The 18,824-nt window shown below is 55.1% G+C and overlaps 3 protein-coding genes across 5 annotated transcripts; 1 reads left to right on the plus strand and 2 right to left on the minus strand.

Moving 5' to 3' along the window:
• Positions 1-949, minus strand: Znf593 (zinc finger protein 593). Its single transcript, XM_028888216.2, has 3 exons — positions 652-949; positions 366-428; positions 1-275 (listed from the first exon to the last, which is right to left on the minus strand). The coding sequence occupies exons 1-3, from the start codon at positions 849-851 to the stop codon at positions 134-136; spliced, it is 405 nt and encodes a 134-aa protein (XP_028744049.1). The 5' UTR covers positions 852-949; the 3' UTR covers positions 1-133.
• A 1,322-nt stretch (positions 950-2,271) lies between these two features.
• Positions 2,272-5,311, plus strand: C2H1orf232 (chromosome 2 C1orf232 homolog). Of its 2 annotated transcripts, none has more exons than XM_028888177.2 (4): positions 2,272-2,417; positions 3,626-3,709; positions 3,819-3,916; positions 4,968-5,311. In XM_028888177.2, the coding sequence occupies exons 1-4, from the start codon at positions 2,334-2,336 to the stop codon at positions 5,263-5,265; spliced, it is 564 nt and encodes a 187-aa protein (XP_028744010.1). In that variant the 5' UTR covers positions 2,272-2,333; the 3' UTR covers positions 5,266-5,311. The 2 variants fall into 2 exon arrangements, with proteins under 2 accessions (XP_028744010.1, XP_037058211.1); XM_037202316.1 differs by lacking the exon at positions 2,272-2,417 and adding an exon at positions 2,979-3,111.
• An 875-nt stretch (positions 5,312-6,186) lies between these two features.
• Fam110d (family with sequence similarity 110 member D) lies at positions 6,187-9,546 on the minus strand. Of its 2 annotated transcripts, none has more exons than XM_028888225.2 (2): positions 9,294-9,546; positions 6,187-7,553 (listed from the first exon to the last, which is right to left on the minus strand). In XM_028888225.2, the coding sequence occupies exon 2, from the start codon at positions 7,492-7,494 to the stop codon at positions 6,664-6,666; it is 831 nt and encodes a 276-aa protein (XP_028744058.1). In that variant the 5' UTR covers positions 7,495-7,553; positions 9,294-9,546; the 3' UTR covers positions 6,187-6,663. The 2 variants fall into 2 exon arrangements, with proteins under 2 accessions (XP_028744058.1, XP_028744057.1); XM_028888224.2 differs by having other exon boundaries at positions 6,187-7,595; positions 9,294-9,545.
• Between the last annotated feature and the right edge of the window lie 9,278 nt (positions 9,547-18,824).

The following is an 18,824-nucleotide window of genomic DNA, read 5'->3' on the forward strand; positions in this document are numbered from 1 at the left end:
TCTTGTCCAGGTCCTTTATTTTGGGCAGAACACCCAGAAGAGATCATCTCCCCAAAAAACAAAGTACACACTCTCAGACTAGCACTGAACCACTGTCCATGGGCAGTTTCTCTGCCCTATATCCTCAGGCCCCTCAGGTGGATGTGTCCATCTCAGGGATCTCAGTGGACACTTCTGTGGGCACACCCAAGCGCTGGGGGGGCACATACGAGCCCATGCCCGCTGCCCTCTCAGCCTCTTCCTGACTGTAGGGTTCGATGCTCAGCTGCTTCAGCCTGGGAGAAGGAAGAATAGGTGTTTGGAGCTGATCAGATGCAAGACATACCTGCATGATACCCATTCACCATCTCCTGACCCCTTCATACCTTTTCTTGTGGTCTTTGGATCGGAAGTGGGTCTTCAGGTTGGCGGAATCGATGAAGTACCTCCTGCAGGGATGTAGGGAGAGAGTAAAGAGGTGGTGAGGCCTTTCAGGTATGCCTACCTCCCTGGCCCTAACTCGTCCCCGGATACCAGATTCCGAGCCCGAAGAGATGGGAGGCGGGCTGACCCACGGGTCCCAAGACAGGAGATCCCACGAGCCTCGCCGCCCGGATCTCACCGCAATGGGGCTGGTACCTCAAACCCTGCTCGGCCCCGGGCTGGACTCACGCGCAGGCCAGACAGCGATGCAGGCCGCCCCCTGGCAGGTCCGGGTCGGGCTCGGCGTCCAGCTCTGGCTTGGGCCGCGGGAGCCCCTGCGGCCGCAGCTCGCGGTGAATCTCATCCAGGTCTGGCCGCCGCTTCTTGGCCTTCATCTGGCGGGCTAAGGAATGTGCTCGGTGCGCGCCGGTCCTGCGGGAGCGACCCATGATCAGTGACACCAAGACCAAGGAGCTGGGAGTAGGGAAAGACCCACACGTGTTGGAGCTTCCGGGCCGCTCGATGACGTCACGAGAGGTCCGCCCGGGGGCGGAGCAAGATTGTCCAGACCGCCTCTGATGGCGTCACGGACAGGCTGGTGGCTGGAGCGCCCCCCGGTGGCCGTGGATGATAGTGACTGGGCTCTTGAGGGCCAGTGGCCTGGGGGCAGCGGATCCTTCCACTCTGCCGGTCCCATCATCACTTCCCGGTTTCCGCACCTCGGATTTCAGCTGGAGAGGATACTTTCAACGTCTCTGGAAAGCACTGATGTTTGTGCCATGAATAAATTATTTCATAAATGAGAATAAGTTTGGAATCACGGATGGGGCACCCAGAGGGTTACCCCTAGGCTCTAACAAAGGGCCTCTTCTTGCCTCTCCCCCGTTATTTTCTTGGGTCTGTGTCTCTTCTGTCCTCCCTCTACTCCTAGGCAAATTCATGGGGCCAAGAGTGGAGAACTGTTTCCCAGAGAATCTAGCACCTGGGGAGGTGTTCCGTCCTTGAAGAGGGGTCAGTTTTCCTGTTTTTTGGTGGTTGGTTGGTTGGTTTCTCAGTGCTGGGGATGGAACCCAGGGCCTCACAGATGCCAGGCAGCTGGTCTAACAGGTGAACTCCATCCCTGCCCAAGAGGAAGTGTTGCTCATCTCTGCTTTCTTTCTCTATGCCCAGGCTCCCAGGAGAAGGCTGGCAGGAAAAGGGGAAATAACCAAGAAGTGTGCTTAGAGTAAGGCGAGGGCTGAGGGCCTTTCTTCGCTCATCTTGGCCTGGTGCCGCTCAGGCTGGCCAGAGCCAACTCCACCGTATGGGGGCCGAGGAGCTCAGCAATAATTCAGGGTTCCGACTCTTTGGAACCAGTTGCCAGGAAACAGGGAGACGGGCACGTGCATCCCGGGGGAGAACAGGTTTCTAGGCCACACAAAGGAATGAAATGGAAGCCCAGAGTGCTCACTGGAGGTGGCTTGGGGACCTTCCCACTCCAGCTCGTGAAGGCTGAGTAGAGCTACAGGGCGGGGCCCTGAGGAAAACGTGGCTAGTATGACTACAGTCAGAGGATGCACAGGTGTGGGCCCTGGGCTCAAGCATTTGAGTGGAAAACTTTTTCTGCAGCTCTCCTAAGAGCTGAACAACCACCAGTATTCCTAAGTGCAGGCAAAATGGACTCTCCAAAGAGCTGTCTTCCTTAACTTTGGCCAATATGGGTCAAGACAAGGGGCTGAGGTGGCACAAGCCTGCCCCAACCTCAGAATCACTGGGATCCGGTTTACCTGCTCGGCACTGTGCCAGCTGGGGAGAATGGTGCATCTTTCATGAAGTCACCAGATCCCTGGGACAGGCTCTTGGTTCCTCCAAGTTTCTGGAGCCAGATCCACGGGTGCCCGTTAAGCTACCACCTTCTGTGTTTGGGTGCCAGGCCCCTCTCCCCCGCAGCCATGAACCAAGCTTTCTGGAAAGCTTACAAGTCCAAAGTGCTACAGACTCTGGGTGGAGAATCTGAAGAGGACCTGGCGGAGGAGGTGGGTACTGGCCATGTTTTCTAGAACAGAGGGACAGCAAAGGCGGAGGGGGGGATAAAGAGCATTAAATAAGCTGGAGAGGACACAGATTCTTTTATGCAAAGACTGTAGGCACATTGGGGGATTACAAACAGCACGGTGCAATGATGGAGATGTTGAAAAACACAGGAAAGGGGAGAGCTGGGGCCATGGGCGAAGCAGGCACTGCTGACTCCAAGGATCTCGTGAACTGCCTGCCATAGGATAAAGATTGTTCTAATGCCACTTGGCAGTAGCTACAGAAGTCCGTTAAGCTCGTCACAGCTTTCTAGTAGACAAAGCTAAGAAGTGAGACGGCTTGCCTGGAGAGGTATGAGCGCCTGCGTGTGGGGATAGGGGGTAAGCAGTCCTTATGCTCTGTGGGCCACAGTAGCAGCATTCCATCAAAGCCGTACTTAGGCCATACTTAGTTCCGAGGGGGAGGGCAGAATGGACTTTGAACCGAGGAGTTTATGTCTGGAAGTTGTGATAAGTGGCAGCCACACAAATGGATGTGGCAGGGGCGGAAACCAGCCCCACAGGGGTGGGTGAGAGGGCGGCTAAGCATATGCCTAGACATGCTGGTGTCCAAGACTGGGATTCTAAGGACATGTCTAGGAAAATGCTGCAACCGGTGCCTCCGTGGAAACTCCAGTACAGGTGTGAACTGGATTTGGTGATTTTTGTATGGATGTGCATTTTCAGCAGGATTCTGGACCTGTATGCTTTCATGTAGGCATTTGCAGGTGTTGCATTTGGTTGGTGGAGAAATTTTGACAGCCCTGCACAGGCCTCTGTTAGCTAGCTGCCTGCAGGAATGGGTTGTTTAACCACGTGAGTGTCCTTGTGTGATTGCCTATCCGCTCATACACCTGCGCACAGAAGGAAAGGGGTAGCCATGCTCACGTACAGGTGTGTGTCTGTAGTCGTGTGCATAACATGCCCTTGTCCACTCTATGTGTGTGTATGCATTTGGGTATGTGTGGGAGTGGGCAAGTGTACGTGCTTAGAGGTATCTATGCAGATTGACCATGCAAGCCTGTGTATTGACCAGAGGCATTATGTAGTCTACCTGTGAGCATTCCCATGTGCCCTAGAGGTGATGCAAAATGGGTGTGTAAGTGTGTGTGTGTGCACTGGCTAGCAATGGGGCTTCTCTCATGCTGGGTGGGTGGGGTCTTGTGTCCCAGGGGGAGAACCCAGCATTAGTGGAGTCTGAGGCGGCAGAACCCCAAGAGGAGGCCTTCAATCCCGTGTCACAGCTGGCCCGAAGGGTGAGTTCTCCAGTCTTCCACCCAACCCTGGGAAGCCTGGCAGAGGCTGTGGTGAAGCCCCCGGAGGCGTGGCGGCATGCGCTCCTGACTCTCAGCTCTTTCCTCCCAGGTTCAGGGGGTGGGGGTGAAGGGCTGGCTGACCATGTCATCTCTGTTTAACAAAGAAGATGAGGACAAGCTGCTGCCACCGGAGCCCTGCGCTGATCAGTACGTGTGGCCTCAGGGGGCGGGGCGGCGAGGGGCGGAAGGGTCCTAAGATCTCTCTTCTGCCATGCTGGCTCCCGGTGCTCTGTTCATCACCCCTGTACGCTCTGTCCTCTTATCAGGATACAGCGGGGTCAGATCTCTTGGGACTGAGGTAACCGGGAAGTCCTTATGGGTAGCTCCTCCCTCTTCCTCAGGACGGCCAACTCCCTAGAACCCAGGACAGCAGAGAAGGCCTTTTTAGGTGCCTGCAACAAAGGGTGGGGTCTAGATGGTAACCCGCTTGTCCTGTCTCGTACACACACCGCATCTCGGCCTTTTCCTTCAGCCCTGCGCACCCACATCACATTCCCTTCTGCTCTGCACCCCCCACCCACCCACTATCCTTGCCCCCAGGTTCCTTTCCTCCCCACCCCCTAACCTCCTCTGCCTGCCTGTCCCAGTCCTCTGAGGACTCTTCCAGAGGCAAGGCTCCTTCTTTGGGGCGTTATCATCCACCTCTTCTTTCCTAAGCGTCTGTGCTAGGATTTCCTCCACTTTCTTCCGCGTACCCAGTTCCTCTTCCCTCTATCCTAGAGCCTAACCACTTTGCTCGCCTGGCTCTCCCCGCCTCCCGCGGTGTGTGTGTGTGTGTGTGTGTGTGTGTGTGTGTGTGTGTGTGTGTGTGTGTGTTTTGTGGAGGTGTCCCTGCTATGGGCCTAAACAAGCTCACCCCACTCTCTCTCCCGTGCCCTTCCCCTCTTAGGGCCCTCCTTGGCTTTCCAGACCTGGCTTGTTTCCGTTCGTCTATTCTCTCTGCACCGGAGTTCCTTCTCCAAACTCCTGACCGCTCCACCCAACTCGGGGATCCCGGGTCCCCTCTGCCCAGCCCTCTCACGTCCTCTCCCGATCCTGTCCCACTTGACCGGTTTTTCCCAGAGCCTCTGAACCCTCCCTTTGCTTGCAGGCCCTGACCTTGCCCCGACTCCCCTGACTGCACCCCTTGTCCCTTCTCCTGCCCACTGTCCCCTTCTGGGACCCCGGGCCAGCCCGCTGACCCCCGCCTCTCCTGCAGCCCGCTGGCGGCGCCTCCCCCGTCGCAGGCGGCCGCGGCCGAGACGGAGCCGCGCGGGCCGGGATTCTGGGACGCGTTCGCCAGCAGATGGCAGCAGCAACAGCAGGCGGCGGCGTCCATGCTGCGCGGCGTGGAGACCCCCGCGGAGCGGGACCCCGAGCCCGGGGACAAGCCGGCCGAGGAGGCCACCGAGTGCCCCGAGACCCGGGAGGTGGACCCCGCGGCAGGCTTCAAGTGGGGTTTCCTCACCCACAAACTGGCAGAGATGAGGGTGAAGACCGCGCCCAAGGGCGACTAGCCGGGGCCCGCCCTTCCCTACCTCCCATAAAACTCCTGGATCGACACCCGGTGTGACCGTGTCAGTTTTTTCCCCGACAACAGGAAAAGCTACTTTTAGGTGGGCGATCTCAGGCGGGGTCCAGCTAAAGGGTTCCTCGCCTTCTTTCCCGACGGAAGTGCCGAGACACTCCAGGTGACAGGATGGGTGGCCTTAGACTTAAGGTACAACTTTCCAGAAAGCCCCGGAGGACCCGCTCCACTGCCCTGTCCCGCTTCCTTTCGTTCAGCAAACCCTGCCGGTGGCCCAACTGCAGACGCTGATTCAAAATGTGTGAAAATCCTGGAGTAACGAACGAGGCAGCTCTCTACCAGCGGGTCCCAGACCAGGGTTTGTTGAGGAACAAAACGCAGCTGCCCCTGTGAGCTCAGAGAGGAGGAGGCAGACCCGGTATTTGGGGGGCAGTTTCCTGGAGGAGACTGTGCGTGTGATCTTCCAAGAATACAGTTAGGGAAGGAAACCTAAGGCAGAGGAGGGCGATCCTGAACAAAGGCTTCGACGGGAACCTGTGAAGAAAACCTGCGAGTTTGTGTTCTGGAGCGGGGGGGGGGGGGGGGGGGGGGGGGGGGAAGGAACTCTGCTGGAAGTATAGCTCGGTTGGTAGAGGGCTTGCAGAGCTACATGAAGCCCTGGGTTCGATCCCTAGTTATCGCATAAACCTCAGTGGTTGCTAGCAGGGTGAGGTTGGCCTGGGACAGACAGAGAGAGAGAGAGAGAGAGACAGACAGACAGACAGACAGACAGCAGATTACAGATGGCAAAATCCTGACCCAAGGATGCCCCAGTTTTAATGACTTCCATTCCGGACCCTTCAAAACTCAGACTTTCTTACCTCAGGACCATGGAGGACGGGAAGGGGACGCAAAGCTCCAAGAATCCTGGGTGGCTCAAGCAAGCTACGTTTATTGAACACTTTCTATATTCCAGGTACATTTCCCATATGCATTACAACTACTCCAGGACGCTATTTACGCCTTTAATAACCGAGGGAAGCGGAGTGCTTGGCCAAGGTCACACTCAGCCTGGAACCCACACTTACAACCCACACACTCAGCCACGCAGACCAGTCCTCCCCTTTCCCCAACCTCTGCCCGCAGAGCCACACTCACGATCCTTTTATTAAATAATATTTTAGCTTTATTCAGTAGTTCGCTCATCTCCCACCCACCCCAGTCCATCGCTGCTCACATTCAGCCTCCAGAAAGGCTACGTGGCCCCCACCCCACCCCTTTCCTCAGTCTGCGCCTGGCCCTCGGGGTCCCGCCTGCTCAGGGTGCAGATGGGGAAACCAGATCTAGGCGAAGGGTTTGTGCACGGACGCGGCGAGCTCTCCGGGAGCCGTCTCGGGGGCCGCGGTGCTCACACCTCGGACTCGCGCGGCGGGGCGCGCGCGCGCTGGCAGCCGTACAACCACTGGATGACGCGCGCGTTGCGTTCCACCACTGACACCGAGGGGCGTCCGTCCCGCGCGGACCCCGCCGCCTCCGAGCCGCCGCCGCCGCCGCCGCCGCCGCCTCCCGCACAGTCCCGGCTGCCCGCGTCCCCGTCGCTGGATGTCCAATCGCTGGTGTCCCCGGAGCCCGGCGGCGGCGACGTGGCGACCTGCGGGCTGTGCTCGGCGCCCCAGCTCTGCGGGGAGAAGCGCTCGGCGCCCAGCACCTCCACCAGCGCGCGCTCCAGGCCGCAGTAGTTGAAGAAGCGCTCCTTCTCCGACAGGGGCAGCGAGCACGTGGGACACAACGCTCTCTTCCCTGTCGCCTCCGGAGCATCCGGGGACCCAGCCCAGCCCGCAGGAGCCGCGGGTCTCTCTGTAGGTCCTGGGCTGCTCGGGGCAGCATCCCGGGAGGCGCCCAGGAAGAGGCGTCGTACTAGCCCCTGGCCCTTGGCGTTCTCTTTGTTCACCGAAGCCTTGCAGTCCCGCTTCTGGCGGTAGAAGATGAGGGAGTCAGGCCTTGGCTGTCGCCTGCCGCTACCCCGGCGGGCAGGCCCCGGCGTCCTGGGTGATGCAGAGGCCCCCAGCTCATTGCAAGGGTGTGGCGTCAGCGGTCCTGGTCCCCCTCGCAGGGCTGGCTCTTGACGACGTACTATCACCTGCTGCGTCTTGACGTACTTGGCTTTGTCGGCCTCCAGCCTCTCCACGGCGCTGGGGGTCCGTGCCCTCGATGGCGTGGAGGGAGAGGCCAGGAGCATCTTAGTGGAGCTGGGCAGGTCAGTGCTCCATGCACAGTTAGGGACGGACGCGCAGGTAGCTGAGAAGCAGCGAACAATTAATTCTCCGGAGTTCCTGCGGCCTGCAGGGAGAGAGGAACTGTCTGGGAGAGGGTAGGCTGTCCCTGCCCCTCTCCTGCAGGCATTCCTGGGTAGAGGATCAGCCAGTCACCCCTCCCCCATCAGCTGGTGCCATGCCCAGGGAGCGAGAGCTAGACCCACCCCTCCCCAATCCTTAAGAGGCATTGGATAATTTGGGGGGAGGGGATTTAATGCCCCTTTGAGAGTGCTCTGATCTGGTACAAGCAAGCAGGACACTTGGAAAGGAAAATCAGGCGGGCCCTAGCTCAATTCCCGAAATCGGCTTTAACCGGAAAAAATACCTCTTCCCAACAGAGCAACTTCAAGCCCAAGACAAGGAGGTTCCGCAGCCACAGGCTGCCTGCAGCTGGCCCACCCTTCCCGCCCCCAAGCACCGAGGTCAGGGACATAACCATAGGGTAGAAACCTCTAGGAACTGCTGCCAGCTTCCTCGCCCAGGCCCAGCAGGGCTATTCAGGAAGGAGAGGGAGGTGGTCCCCAGTCTCTACAGCCAGCCACTGTGTGCCCTATGCCAAGGGGACTCCAGAAAAACCTAACCGGTAACCACCACCTCGTCCAACCCTGCACTTCCAAGTCAGACCAGACAGTGGCCAGGAGAGGATAGGGCTTGTGTGGGTCCTTTTGAGAGTTAGGGTGCCACCTGGGACCCAGATTTCGCCTTATCGTCTTGGACCCCCGGCTTGCGGGTCAGAACTCCTCTCTGGTGTTTGGGTTCTGCCTCTGATGCTGTGGGTCCCGGCAGGAACCCCAGTCTCACTAATCCTCCCCGCCACTGAGTCTGCCTAATAACCTGCACACCCAGAAATCTGCCCTCGGGGTCCCTGCGGGCTTCTCATCCAGAAACCTCTGACCCTTCTTCTTCGCCTCCCTTGTCCTGGGGAAAAGGGCAGGAGGGACAGTAAATCAAGAGCTGCCGGTTTCCTTGTTAGCTAACAGAATGGGCCACCCACATGGTCAACACACCCACCCCTGTCCTCCCATTTCCCGTTCCCATACAGCTGAAAGACACTTATTGGTTCTGGGGTCTGAAGGGACCTTGCTTCTGGAGGCAAAAAGGCACAGACTAGGCAAGGCTGTGTGAAGACGGATGTGCCCGCCACCCTTCCCAGAGGCCTTAGAGCGGAGACCCTGGCCACTTCAGCCCCGGTCCAACCTGAAAAACTTTTCCCACACTACTCCACATGGCCACCTAGTATGTGGTGAATCTGCCCACTGTGACAGAAACCTAGGCAGCAAGGACAGCCTGCCAGTGTCCCGCTCTATTCACACAGGGACGATACTGGGTCAGATGCCAAGGTCCCAGGAGGGCACTGAGCTTGTCTGACCTCATGGATGGCCTCTGTCCCCTCCTTCTCTCTGTAGCCTTGAGCAAGGAGGCTATAAAAAGTCCCTAAACACAAGGACCAAAATAGTCTGCTGTCCCCTGCTTCTCCCCTGTTTTCTGGGCTGGCTTTGATGTTTGACCACAGACGGCCCATGCTAGACTGGCAGTCAGTCTTGTCCTCTGTCCCTGTTACCTAGCCTCCCAGCCCTTGAGTTAGAAATTCCTCCTCTGTCCACTTAGAGGCTTCAGCTCTCAACACTGGCGCCTCCAAGTTCAGTAGCTTGGCACTGGCCTCCTTACCAGCGCTCCCAAGGTGCCCTCCTGCCCTGATACCCTCCCACCCCGAGGCACTCACCTCTGTGTGGAGACACCGAGTTGCAGGGGTCCCTCGGCAGGCCCAGACTGAAGGCCAGAAGGACAGCGGGGACCAGGGAGTAACTTTGGTGGCAGCCAAGCCGTCCTCTCCACAGGAAAAGCGAAGAGCCTCCACCCCCTGGGTTAACCCTTCCTGACCCAGAGCTCAGACTCAATTAACTCCTTCCTGACCAGTCTTGGTGCTGACAGGACCTGTGAGCCGTGTCCAGCAACTTTACAGATGGTTAAGTCAGTTCTGTCAGGTTCGATGGTTGCCATGGAGACACCGTAAACCTGGGCTGAAGTACCATGACCCCAAATGAGACCTTCTACTCCCCAGGCTCCTTCTGAAGCCTCCATGCTCTGACTGGAGGACAGAAGAGGGTGCTATGCCATTTAGGCCTGTTTTAATCCTGGTACTGGAGTGTGGCAAGCCTGCTCTTCCTAGAGATGAGCCGGGCATCTGCAGCCTAAGGGTGGGTGAGGGTGCTGCAGGTGTGTTGAGAGCCTGTCCCAGCAAGACTTAGCATGAGGACTGAGCAAGAACTCGGTGGCCCTGCCCCAGTGATGGCAAACGGGAAGGGTGTGATGGAGGAGGCCTTCCAGGGCTAAGCCTCCATCCTTTGGCCTCCTACCTGGGATCCCTAGTGGTCCCCACTCTTCACTGACACCATTTACCTCAAGGGGAAGCCCTAGCCAGGAAGGAGCCCCACCCCTCTCGGTAGGTCAACTCCTTAGCACTAGAGTTCAAAGGCTGGGCTCTGCCTCAGCTTCTCTCCCAGTTGCGCCTACCCCCTGCCAGCCTGACCACTTAGCATCAACCCCCTCCCTTCCTTCTAACACTTTCCATGATTGCAAGGCTCGGTCCCATCTATGCGCTTGATCTCCCCTGAGCCCCCTCCCCTGGAGCCTAGATAGGGCCCGGCAGGAATAGTAACCCCACTTCACGGGGAGGAAGCGAGTCTAGCAGGAGGGACATGCGCAGACCCCCAGAGCCCTCTCTCTCCTCTGCCCCCATGTCTGTCTGGCTAGACCGAGAGTCTGTCTGAGAACCCAAGGCTCATCACCTGGCCAGAAGATGCTGTTACCTTCCGCAGGCCTGGAATGGGATGGGAAGATGCTGGAACACACAACATACCTTGATGGAAGAGAGAGGTGGAGGAGATTCCCTTGGCTTCCTACCTGGGGAGCCTGCCAGATTTCCCCAACCCTGTTTGTAGGGAGGAGAAGCCTTCCATTGGAGTGTTACACTCTCCACAGGTGGACGCTCCGTCACCCAGAGTTCAAAGGTCAGTGCTTGGACCTGGCCCACCTCCACCCTGGTCCCTGACCTTCTGTGAGCCCCTGGATCCCTCTCTCACTGTTATGAAGGGGGAGAGGGGGTATTTATTTTTGTCCATAACAACAAAATTGTCTTGTTACAGCATTTGACAAAATACTTTCAGCACATTGTCACAATTCATCTCGAAGACAATCTTTGGGGTTAAGTTTTTTCATTTTTCCCATTTGGAGCTGAAGAGACTGAGGCTTAGGGTAGTGAAATGACCTGTCCAAATTCACACGATGATGGCTGTTTGTTTCGTTTTGAGAAGGGGTGTCAAGTAGACCAGGCTGACCTTGAACCTCTGATCCTCCTATCCCCACCTCTAGAATGCTGGAATTCCAGGCACGAGCCACCGTGCCTGATTTTGTGCAGTCCAGTGCCGGGGGTGGAACCCAGGCCCTGTGTATGCAAAGCAAGCCCTCCACCAACTGAGCCACATTTTCACCTCAACAGGCGACTTTTATTGAGGAAGATATATGTGCTAAGGGCCGTTCTTGTGACTTCATACCGTGATCATATATTTAATCCAGGGAAACGGTCCCTTCTAGTTCGGTAGATGCAGGTAGGGTCCAGGCCAGTAGCCCTGTGGCCTGAGCATGAAGGGGTTAAACAGGGGGGAGACCGGGCGGGGGCCCAGCTGGGATGCTGTCAATGGCAGGAAACCTGGCCTGCCAGGGGGAGGATGGGGCCTAGTGTCTCCCTGAGGCCACCCCCACTCCTCTGCTTTTAAAGGAGCATCCGGGTTAGGTGGAGGGACTGGCGGGGGGGGGGGGGGGGGGCTCCACAGCTGTGTTCTGGGGATCAAGAACAGATGCTAGACTACTGGAAGGGGAACCCAGGGGGTCCAGGGGGGTCATCCTGATTAGATGTCTTGTTTTCCACACTTCTGAAATGAGCCAGCTCGCGCTCAGTACTCAGTCCGAGGGCAGAGACTTAGAGAGCCCTAGTCAGAGGGCAGTGCCGTAGCTAGGCTCTTGGGGGTCTTCAGTTGGAGGGGTGAGAGTCTGAAGTGTCAGTGCCTCATGCCAGGACACCAGTGGACAAAGTATCTAGGGACAGACACAGACCCAGGAACACACAGCCTGAGCAGGCGCACACAGGAGAAGGCAAATGGTGAGGGACCCCGAAAGAGCTGGGGAAGTAAGAGGGACAAGAAACAGAAGGACGGGAGATCATATATCTGTCTGTCCTAAGAGGATGGGGGCCCACATCCCTCTATCCAGTGGCCCTCAATTCGCAGGGGCACTCAACAAGGACCAGATCCTCTCTTTCTGGTCATGGGTCCCCAGGGAAATCTTTAAAGTGGCTCCTTCCTGCCCACTAGCCAGGACCTGGGGGAGGGGCAGGCGAAGTCTGAGGGCCATTTCCTTCCTATATCCGACCTCAGACCTCCTTCCCGGAACACCTGAGCTGGGAATGGGCCTGAGTCAGAAGCGGCTCCTTTCAGGAGAGGGTTGACAGGCAGACTGGGAATAGCTCTGGTCAGTGTCGGGAACAGTGAGATGGGCCCCCGAGAAGCCTTCAGATCTGGCTTCAGACCTCATGCCTGCATGTCACGAAGGAGACTCTTGTCTACATCTCCCCAGGCAGCCACAGTCCCTAAGCCACAACCATTCACACTTCAGCCCTGCCTTGATTCGAATCCTGACTCTCCACTCTTTTTTTGACATTGCCTCCAACAAAAACATAACCTCTCTGGGCAGCCCTTCTTGTCCAATGTGGAGGATGAGACGGGCTTTTGTGTCGTTGGAGGGTGGGCTGAGAAATCACCCAGGAATGGTGGATGGAGCTGACCTCTCCTTGGGCTCTCCACCCGATGCGGCCCTCAGACTTGGACCTGTGGCCTAAGCCTTTTCTCCCCGCCCCCGCCCCCGCCTGCCTCACTCTCAGCTGCTGGCAACAGATCGTTGGGGACACTTTCCCTGTGCTGTGGGGTCAGCAGACGGGGGTCACATCCTCTTGAGGGACTCATGGGGAGGTTGGCGGCCGAGGTGGAGCAGGGGGCCACAGAGGAAGACTGACCAGCTCTGTGGCAAGGAGACGAAGAAAGCAGATGACCGGGTGGGGGTGGGGTGGGGCAGGGGCGATTTGTTCCGCTTGGATGGGGTGGGGAGCTTCAAAGAGGGGATTTGAGCAGGGCCTGGGGGGGGGGGACTGTTGTTTGGGCTAGGGGTGAAAGAGCCCTGGTAGCCTCAGGGCAGAGGACAGCAGGAGCAGGGGTCTCAGGGAGGGCAAGAGGCTTAGAGAGACGGTGGGGTGCAGAGAACGTAGTATTGAGAGGGTGCAGGTTTGCGCCCAGACAGGGACTCTGAACTGGAAGGAGCCCCCCCCCCAACCCCCCTCATGGGCTGGTGGCCTCCCTCAATTCCTGAGAGCCGAGCCAAAGCTCCTCTCTAATTTGTGGCTTTCCATTTGGGGAAAGAATCTTAGCCACAACAATAGCCTGGCCCTGGCGGCTGCCGCTCCGAGGGGTGTGGCTCCGAGCCGAGCCTGGCCCCTAGCACCCCAGGACGCGACCCACAGCAGGGGTAGTGCCGAGGGAGATGCCGCCGAACATTTGTTCTTCTGCGAACCTACACAGCTAGTGAGCAATGCATACAAGACAGACAGGATGCCTGCTCTCTTAGTGCTGATCACCTAGTTAGAGCAGCAAACCAGCTACAACCGATGAGTGCTTCCGGTACTAGGTACTGTGCAAAGTGCTTTATACTCCGTACCTCCCTTACATACAAACTCCTGTATAAAGCAGGAATTATATTATCCTAACTGTTTTTCTTCTTTCGCACCCCCACCCAGGCAGATATTAGTTGTAATACGGATCTCATAGCTGCAACAAAATATCTCACAAAATCAACTTAAGGAAAAAAAAAAAAGGTTTGTTTTGCCATTATGGCAGGAAAGGCATGGTACCAGGAGCAGGAAGCAGCTGATCACATTGCAGCCACAGGCAGGAAGCAGAGAGAGCAGAAAGCTGCTGCTTAGGGCCTCTTTCTCCTGTTCACTCAGTCCAGGACCCCAGCCTATGAAATGAGCTACCCACAGTTAAAGCCAGCCTCCACTAACTTAGTAGAGATAACCTCCCACTGACATGCCCAGAGGCTGGTCTCCTAGATGACTCTGGACCCTGTCAAGCTGACAGTATTAACAACAACTTGTGTATACACACACACACACACACACACACACACACACACACATACATACATATATACATATATATATATATATGCATATGTATGTGTGGTGCTGCCTTCAGCTAGCTCTAGGACTCACAGGGAGTTTATTTTCCAGCCTTTACTCTTGCATAAATGTTTTTATCACTTTCCCAGCCGGATGCCGCCTCTCTCCTGAGTGGTAGTTAGATGCAGCAATGTTTTTTTTTTTTTTTTTGGTTTTCCGAGACAGGGTTTCTCTGCGTAGCTTTGCGCCTTTCCTGGAGCTCACTTGGTAGCCCAGGCTGGCCTCGAACTCACAGAGATCCGCCTGGCTCTGCCTCCCGAGTGCTGGGATTAAAGGCATGCGCCACCACCGCCCGGCTTGTTTTGTTTTTTCGAGACAGGGTTTCTCTGTGTAGCTTTGCACCTTTCCTGGAACTTGCTCTGTAGTCCAGGCTGGCCTCGAACTCACAAAGATCCGCCTGCCTTTGCCTCCCGAGTGCTGGGATTAAAGGCGTGCGCCACCACCGCCTGGCTTAGAGACAGGATTCTTGACACCCCGTCTTATCAGGCATCTTTGACTCTGGTTGTAAGTAGGAATAAGGCCCCTGGTACACAGCAGGGGTGAGGAGCAATGTGTGTGGGTCCTGGGTGCTTCTTGGAGCCCCTGTGCTGATAATTGGTCATTGTAAACAGACAGGTCATGCCTCTGCAGCATCAGAAGGTGCTCAGGCTCTCTGAGAGCATGAGGGCCTGCCTGCACTGGGCCACCCTGGGAGCCACGGAGGCCCGAAGAAGTGGTGAGAGGGGACATGAGAGGGATTGTCACATTAAGCAGCGGAGGAGGGAGAGCAATGGCCGCAGTGGAGAGCACTGTATTGCAGGCTGTGTGTGTGGGGTCCACCCACAATTCTTCTTCTCCCCCCAGGAAGAGCCACTGGGACCCAAAGAGGCTTCTCACTCAGTGTGGATGGTGGTGTGTGAGCAGTACCAGGTTTTAGGGCAGGGCTCGCCGTCCACACATGCCCAGTACTCTGAGCAATGTCACCTTCTTTAAGTCCACCTCAGCTGCTGCTAAGGTCACTGGCTCCCCAGAACGGCCTGGATTTGATGACTGAGGGAAGTCCAGTACAAAGGTCAAGCCACTTGATGTCCCATCCTGCCCTCAAACAGACTGGGCTTGCGGCTCATTGGTAAAGCACTTGCCCCGTATGGGTGAGGCGCTGAGTTCAGTTTCTAGCCCCCAAACAGACAGACAGACAAACAGAAAAGAGCCATCAAGCGAGATGTAAATCATGTTGCTCCCCCTTGGAGGTTAGGAAGTAGCCAGAGAGGCTGCCTCTACCACTGCTATTGGCCATCAGGAGACAGCGGCATCTCACAACTCTTGACTAACTACACATGATAAATTGCCACAATAATACTGCTTCCAAAGTCATCCCATCGTACCTTACAAAATCCACAGGCAAGTTCTTGGAACTGGAGCGGTTCAGACACTCTTTAGGGAGTGGTTTGTGCCTGGACACCCCCAAAACATAGGGTTGTCCACCAGGGGGCAGGCTGCACCAGGCAGGAAGCTTTCCTGTACTTCCAGGGCCTGTCCACAAGGCTGCCTGCACAGATATCCTTGCTGCTCTAAGCCACCTGGAAGGAAGGATTTAGACCGTTCTTGACGCTGACACTGGGTGCTCTGTAACGGTAGTTACCCAGCAACCGCAGCGATCCTACATTAGTGCCCCCTCCGGGGAGATTAGGAAATGTCTTTACATATGTTATTCTCGTTTAGCTAGCAAGACAATTTGGAAAAACAATGTATGATTAAAGCCACTCCTCAGAGCACTAAGTGGCTGGATCAAAGTCACACAGTAAAGGTATTGCTGCTGCTGCCATTGGTTAGTTAACCCCTGACATTTATTAAGCTCTTATGCTACTGTGTGACAAGACTTTTCCTAGGGAGATGCCATACACACACACGTCTACTCACCCAGACTGGAAGCCCAAGACAGACTAAAGTACAGATACCATCAAAGTCCAACTTGGTAAACCAGTGAGTTTTATTGGGGTCACTTACAGGAATATGGGTGAGGGGTTACTTACAGGAACAGAAATTACTCAAAGACTGTAAACAGACATTTCCCATCCTGACTGCCAGGTAAAGCACCGACTCAGAGACTGAATACGAATTATAAATGCTCAGCCGATAGCTCAGGCTTATTACTAGCTAACTCTTACACTTAAATTAACCCATATTCCTTATTTACACCTTGCCACATGGCGGTACCTTTATTAACATGACACGTTCATTTCCTGCTCCCTCTGTGTCTGGATGTCCACGCCTCTGACTCTCTTGACTCTGCCCTTCTTCCTCCCATCATTCTCCCTGTGTCAAGCTGTCATGCCCAATCTCTTCTTGCCCTGCTATCAGCCAATGTTTTTTTTTTTTTTTTTTTTTTTTTTTATTAACAATGAGTGTAATACACAGCAAAGGACAGCGGTCACCAAAGCCGATCCCAGCACAGGTAGCAGCTCATAAAAGCTGGGACACACTGCACAGCCCTCAGGCAGCTCAACATGCTTGGAGAATGCATGTCCTTTCCAGGTGCCTCTAAATTTAGTTGGTCTAAATCTTTTCTAGGCAGCTCAGCTGGTTTCTGCATCTTCCAGGCAGCTGGTTTAGTCTCAGAGTCTTCTTAGCAGCTTACCTGGTCTGGGAGTGACTCTCAGCAGCTTGCCTTGTTTACTCTTGGGAGGGAGGGGCCTAGTGAATCTGGTCAATTTTAGGAACTTCCTGAAGCTATTTTGAGTTGTTTAAGGAGCTTCTGAGGAGGATGGAATGTTTCAGTCTCTAAGAAAACTGCTACAGAATATGTGCCAAGGTTGATACTGAGGGAGCATCATCAGGCAGCAGGTGCTACACACCTAATAATCCCAGCACTTGAGAGTCTGAGGCAGAAGGATCATGAGTTTGAGGTCAGCCTGGATTCTATAGCAAGACATTGGGGGTGGTGAGACTTATTTAATTCTATAATAATTGGGACAGTAAATTATTGGATCGATGGGATAAACAGAATACTGAAATATGATAGGGGTTATTAATTGCTCAGTTCAACAATACATACATAAGTCTTTCATTTTGTTTTCTCTTTCCCATTCTCGGTCCTGAACCCAGGGCCCAGGGCTGGGCAAGAGCCACCACACCTGGTTTGCACCCAGCTTGCTCACCCTTTTCTTGTTCTCTGCTGAGGATTGAACCTAAGCTCTTGAGCATGCAAGGTGTGGTGGTCTGAATGAAAATGGCCCTGATAGGGGGCTGGAGAGATGGCTCAGAGGTAAAGAGCACTGACTGCTCTTCCAGAGGTCCTGAGTTCAATTCCCAGCAATCACATGGTGGCTCACAGCCATCTGTAATGAGATCTGGTGCCTTCTTCTGGCCTGCAGTCATACATGCTGTATACATAATAAATAAATAAATCTTTTTTTAAAAAAAAAGAAAAGAAAGAAAAAAAGAAAGAAAAGAAAATGGCCCTGATAGGCCCATAGGGAGTGGCACTATTAGGAGGTGCAGCCATGTTGGAGGAAGTGCGTCACTGGAGGTGGGCTTTGAGCTCAAGCCAGGCCCAGTGTCTCTCTCTTCCCACCTCCTTCTGATCCAGATAGAACTCTCAGCTACCTCTCCAGCACCACGTCTGCCTGCACGCCACCACGCCTCTCACCATGACAAGAATGGACTAAATCTCTGAGCTGTAAGCAAGCCCCAGTAAAATGGTTCCCTTTACAAGGGTTGCTGTGAGCTGGGTGTGGTGTCAAACATTTAATCCCAGCACTCCAGGGACAGAGGCTGGGGAATCTCTGAGTTCGAGGCCAGCCTGGTCTACAGAGCAAGTTCCAGGACAGCCAGGGCTACACAGAAATGCTATCTAAAAAAAATTTAAAAAAAAAAGGTCCCCATGGGCATTTGCCATTGCATGTGGTTTTTTTATTCAGTGTTGGGAATCAAACCCAAGTCTTGATGTGTGCTAGCAAGCACTCTACCAACTGAGCCCCAGCCCCAGGCTCTCCCTCTTTTCTTTCCATGTACGACTTGTGTGTCTTCCTCGGCTGAGGGCAGGGTCTATGTGGACTTCCTTTGTAACTATCAGTAGTAATTTTCCATGAATGGGTAGAATCTCTGGGTTTCACCGCAGGAGCTATACCCAGTTCGTTGACAATGATTAACTATTACAAAGACCCTTTGAACTCTTTGGATCCCATGCACGTAAAGGAAATCCTGATGCCAGGAAGTTTCTCCTCTAAGGCCTGGGCCTGGCTGAGATGCAGGCCTAGATAAACATCTGATTGAGCTCCAAAGACTTCTTCTCCCCCAGCCCACTACAGCACACCGGCATTGTGACTAGTCAAGTGTGGGCCCCATCAACACCGTTGATGAGATTAGAGACACAGGGCGGAGGCCCCACAGGTCTCTCAGCTTTAGGAAACCCATCCCCTGAACTGGGAAAAGCAGGGCCGGGGTTGTTAGTCCCCCAGCCAGCTGGAGAAGACCCAGCACCTTGGCTAAGTCCGGTAATTGTGTTCCAATAGGTGGACTCTGAGGAGAAGGATCATCTCCCAGGAGATGGCCTCTCTGCTCCAGGCCAGCGATGAGAGGAACTAACCCATAGGAGCCTTACAATTCCTCCGGAAGTCTCTCCTTCCAAGCCTCCTGGGCCTGGCCCCCAGAACACTTAGGACAGATTCGTGTGCTCTTTCAAGGGTGAGTCTTTGGAACTGCTGGCTGAGTGTGATGGCGCACACCTATATTCCCAGCATTCAGGAGGATCAAGAGTTCAAGGCCAGCCTGACCTACAAACATACACTCCTAGGTTTTGTTTGTAATTGTAGTGGATCTGCTGACGGCACACACTAGAGTCTCTCCTTGGAAGCCAGCTTGAGAAGTCCTGAAGTAGCGAGCCGTGAGGTGGTGGTGGGTAAAAAGGGAGGCAAATATAATTGACACACATTATGTACATGTATAAAAGGAGTGTGTCATGATGAAAAACAATACAAGGCTGACTCG

Source organism: Peromyscus leucopus, chromosome 2 (assembly GCF_004664715.2).
Source record: "Peromyscus leucopus breed LL Stock chromosome 2, UCI_PerLeu_2.1, whole genome shotgun sequence".
Classification (NCBI taxonomy): Eukaryota; Metazoa; Chordata; class Mammalia; order Rodentia; family Cricetidae; genus Peromyscus; species Peromyscus leucopus.

Coding starts and splice junctions, on each gene's coding strand:
- Znf593 (XM_028888216.2), bottom strand. CDS start 851: ATGGGTCGCTCCCGCAGGACCGGCGCGCACCGAGCACATTCCTTAGCC. Junction 429..651: donor CATCGCTGTCTGGCCTGCGC/GTGAGTCCAGCC, acceptor ACATCCCTGCAG/GAGGTACTTCATCGATTCCG. Junction 276..365: donor TCCAAAGACCACAAGAAAAG/GTATGAAGGGGT, acceptor TCCTTCTCCCAG/GCTGAAGCAGCTGAGCATCG.
- C2H1orf232 (XM_037202316.1), top strand. CDS start 3,004: ATGCCTAGACATGCTGGTGTCCAAGACTGGGATTCTAAGGACATGTCT. Junction 3,112..3,625: donor ACAGGTGTGAACTGGATTTG/GTGATTTTTGTA, acceptor CTTGTGTCCCAG/GGGGAGAACCCAGCATTAGT. Junction 3,710..3,818: donor TGTCACAGCTGGCCCGAAGG/GTGAGTTCTCCA, acceptor CTTTCCTCCCAG/GTTCAGGGGGTGGGGGTGAA.
- Fam110d (XM_028888225.2), bottom strand. CDS start 7,494: ATGCTCCTGGCCTCTCCCTCCACGCCATCGAGGGCACGGACCCCCAGC.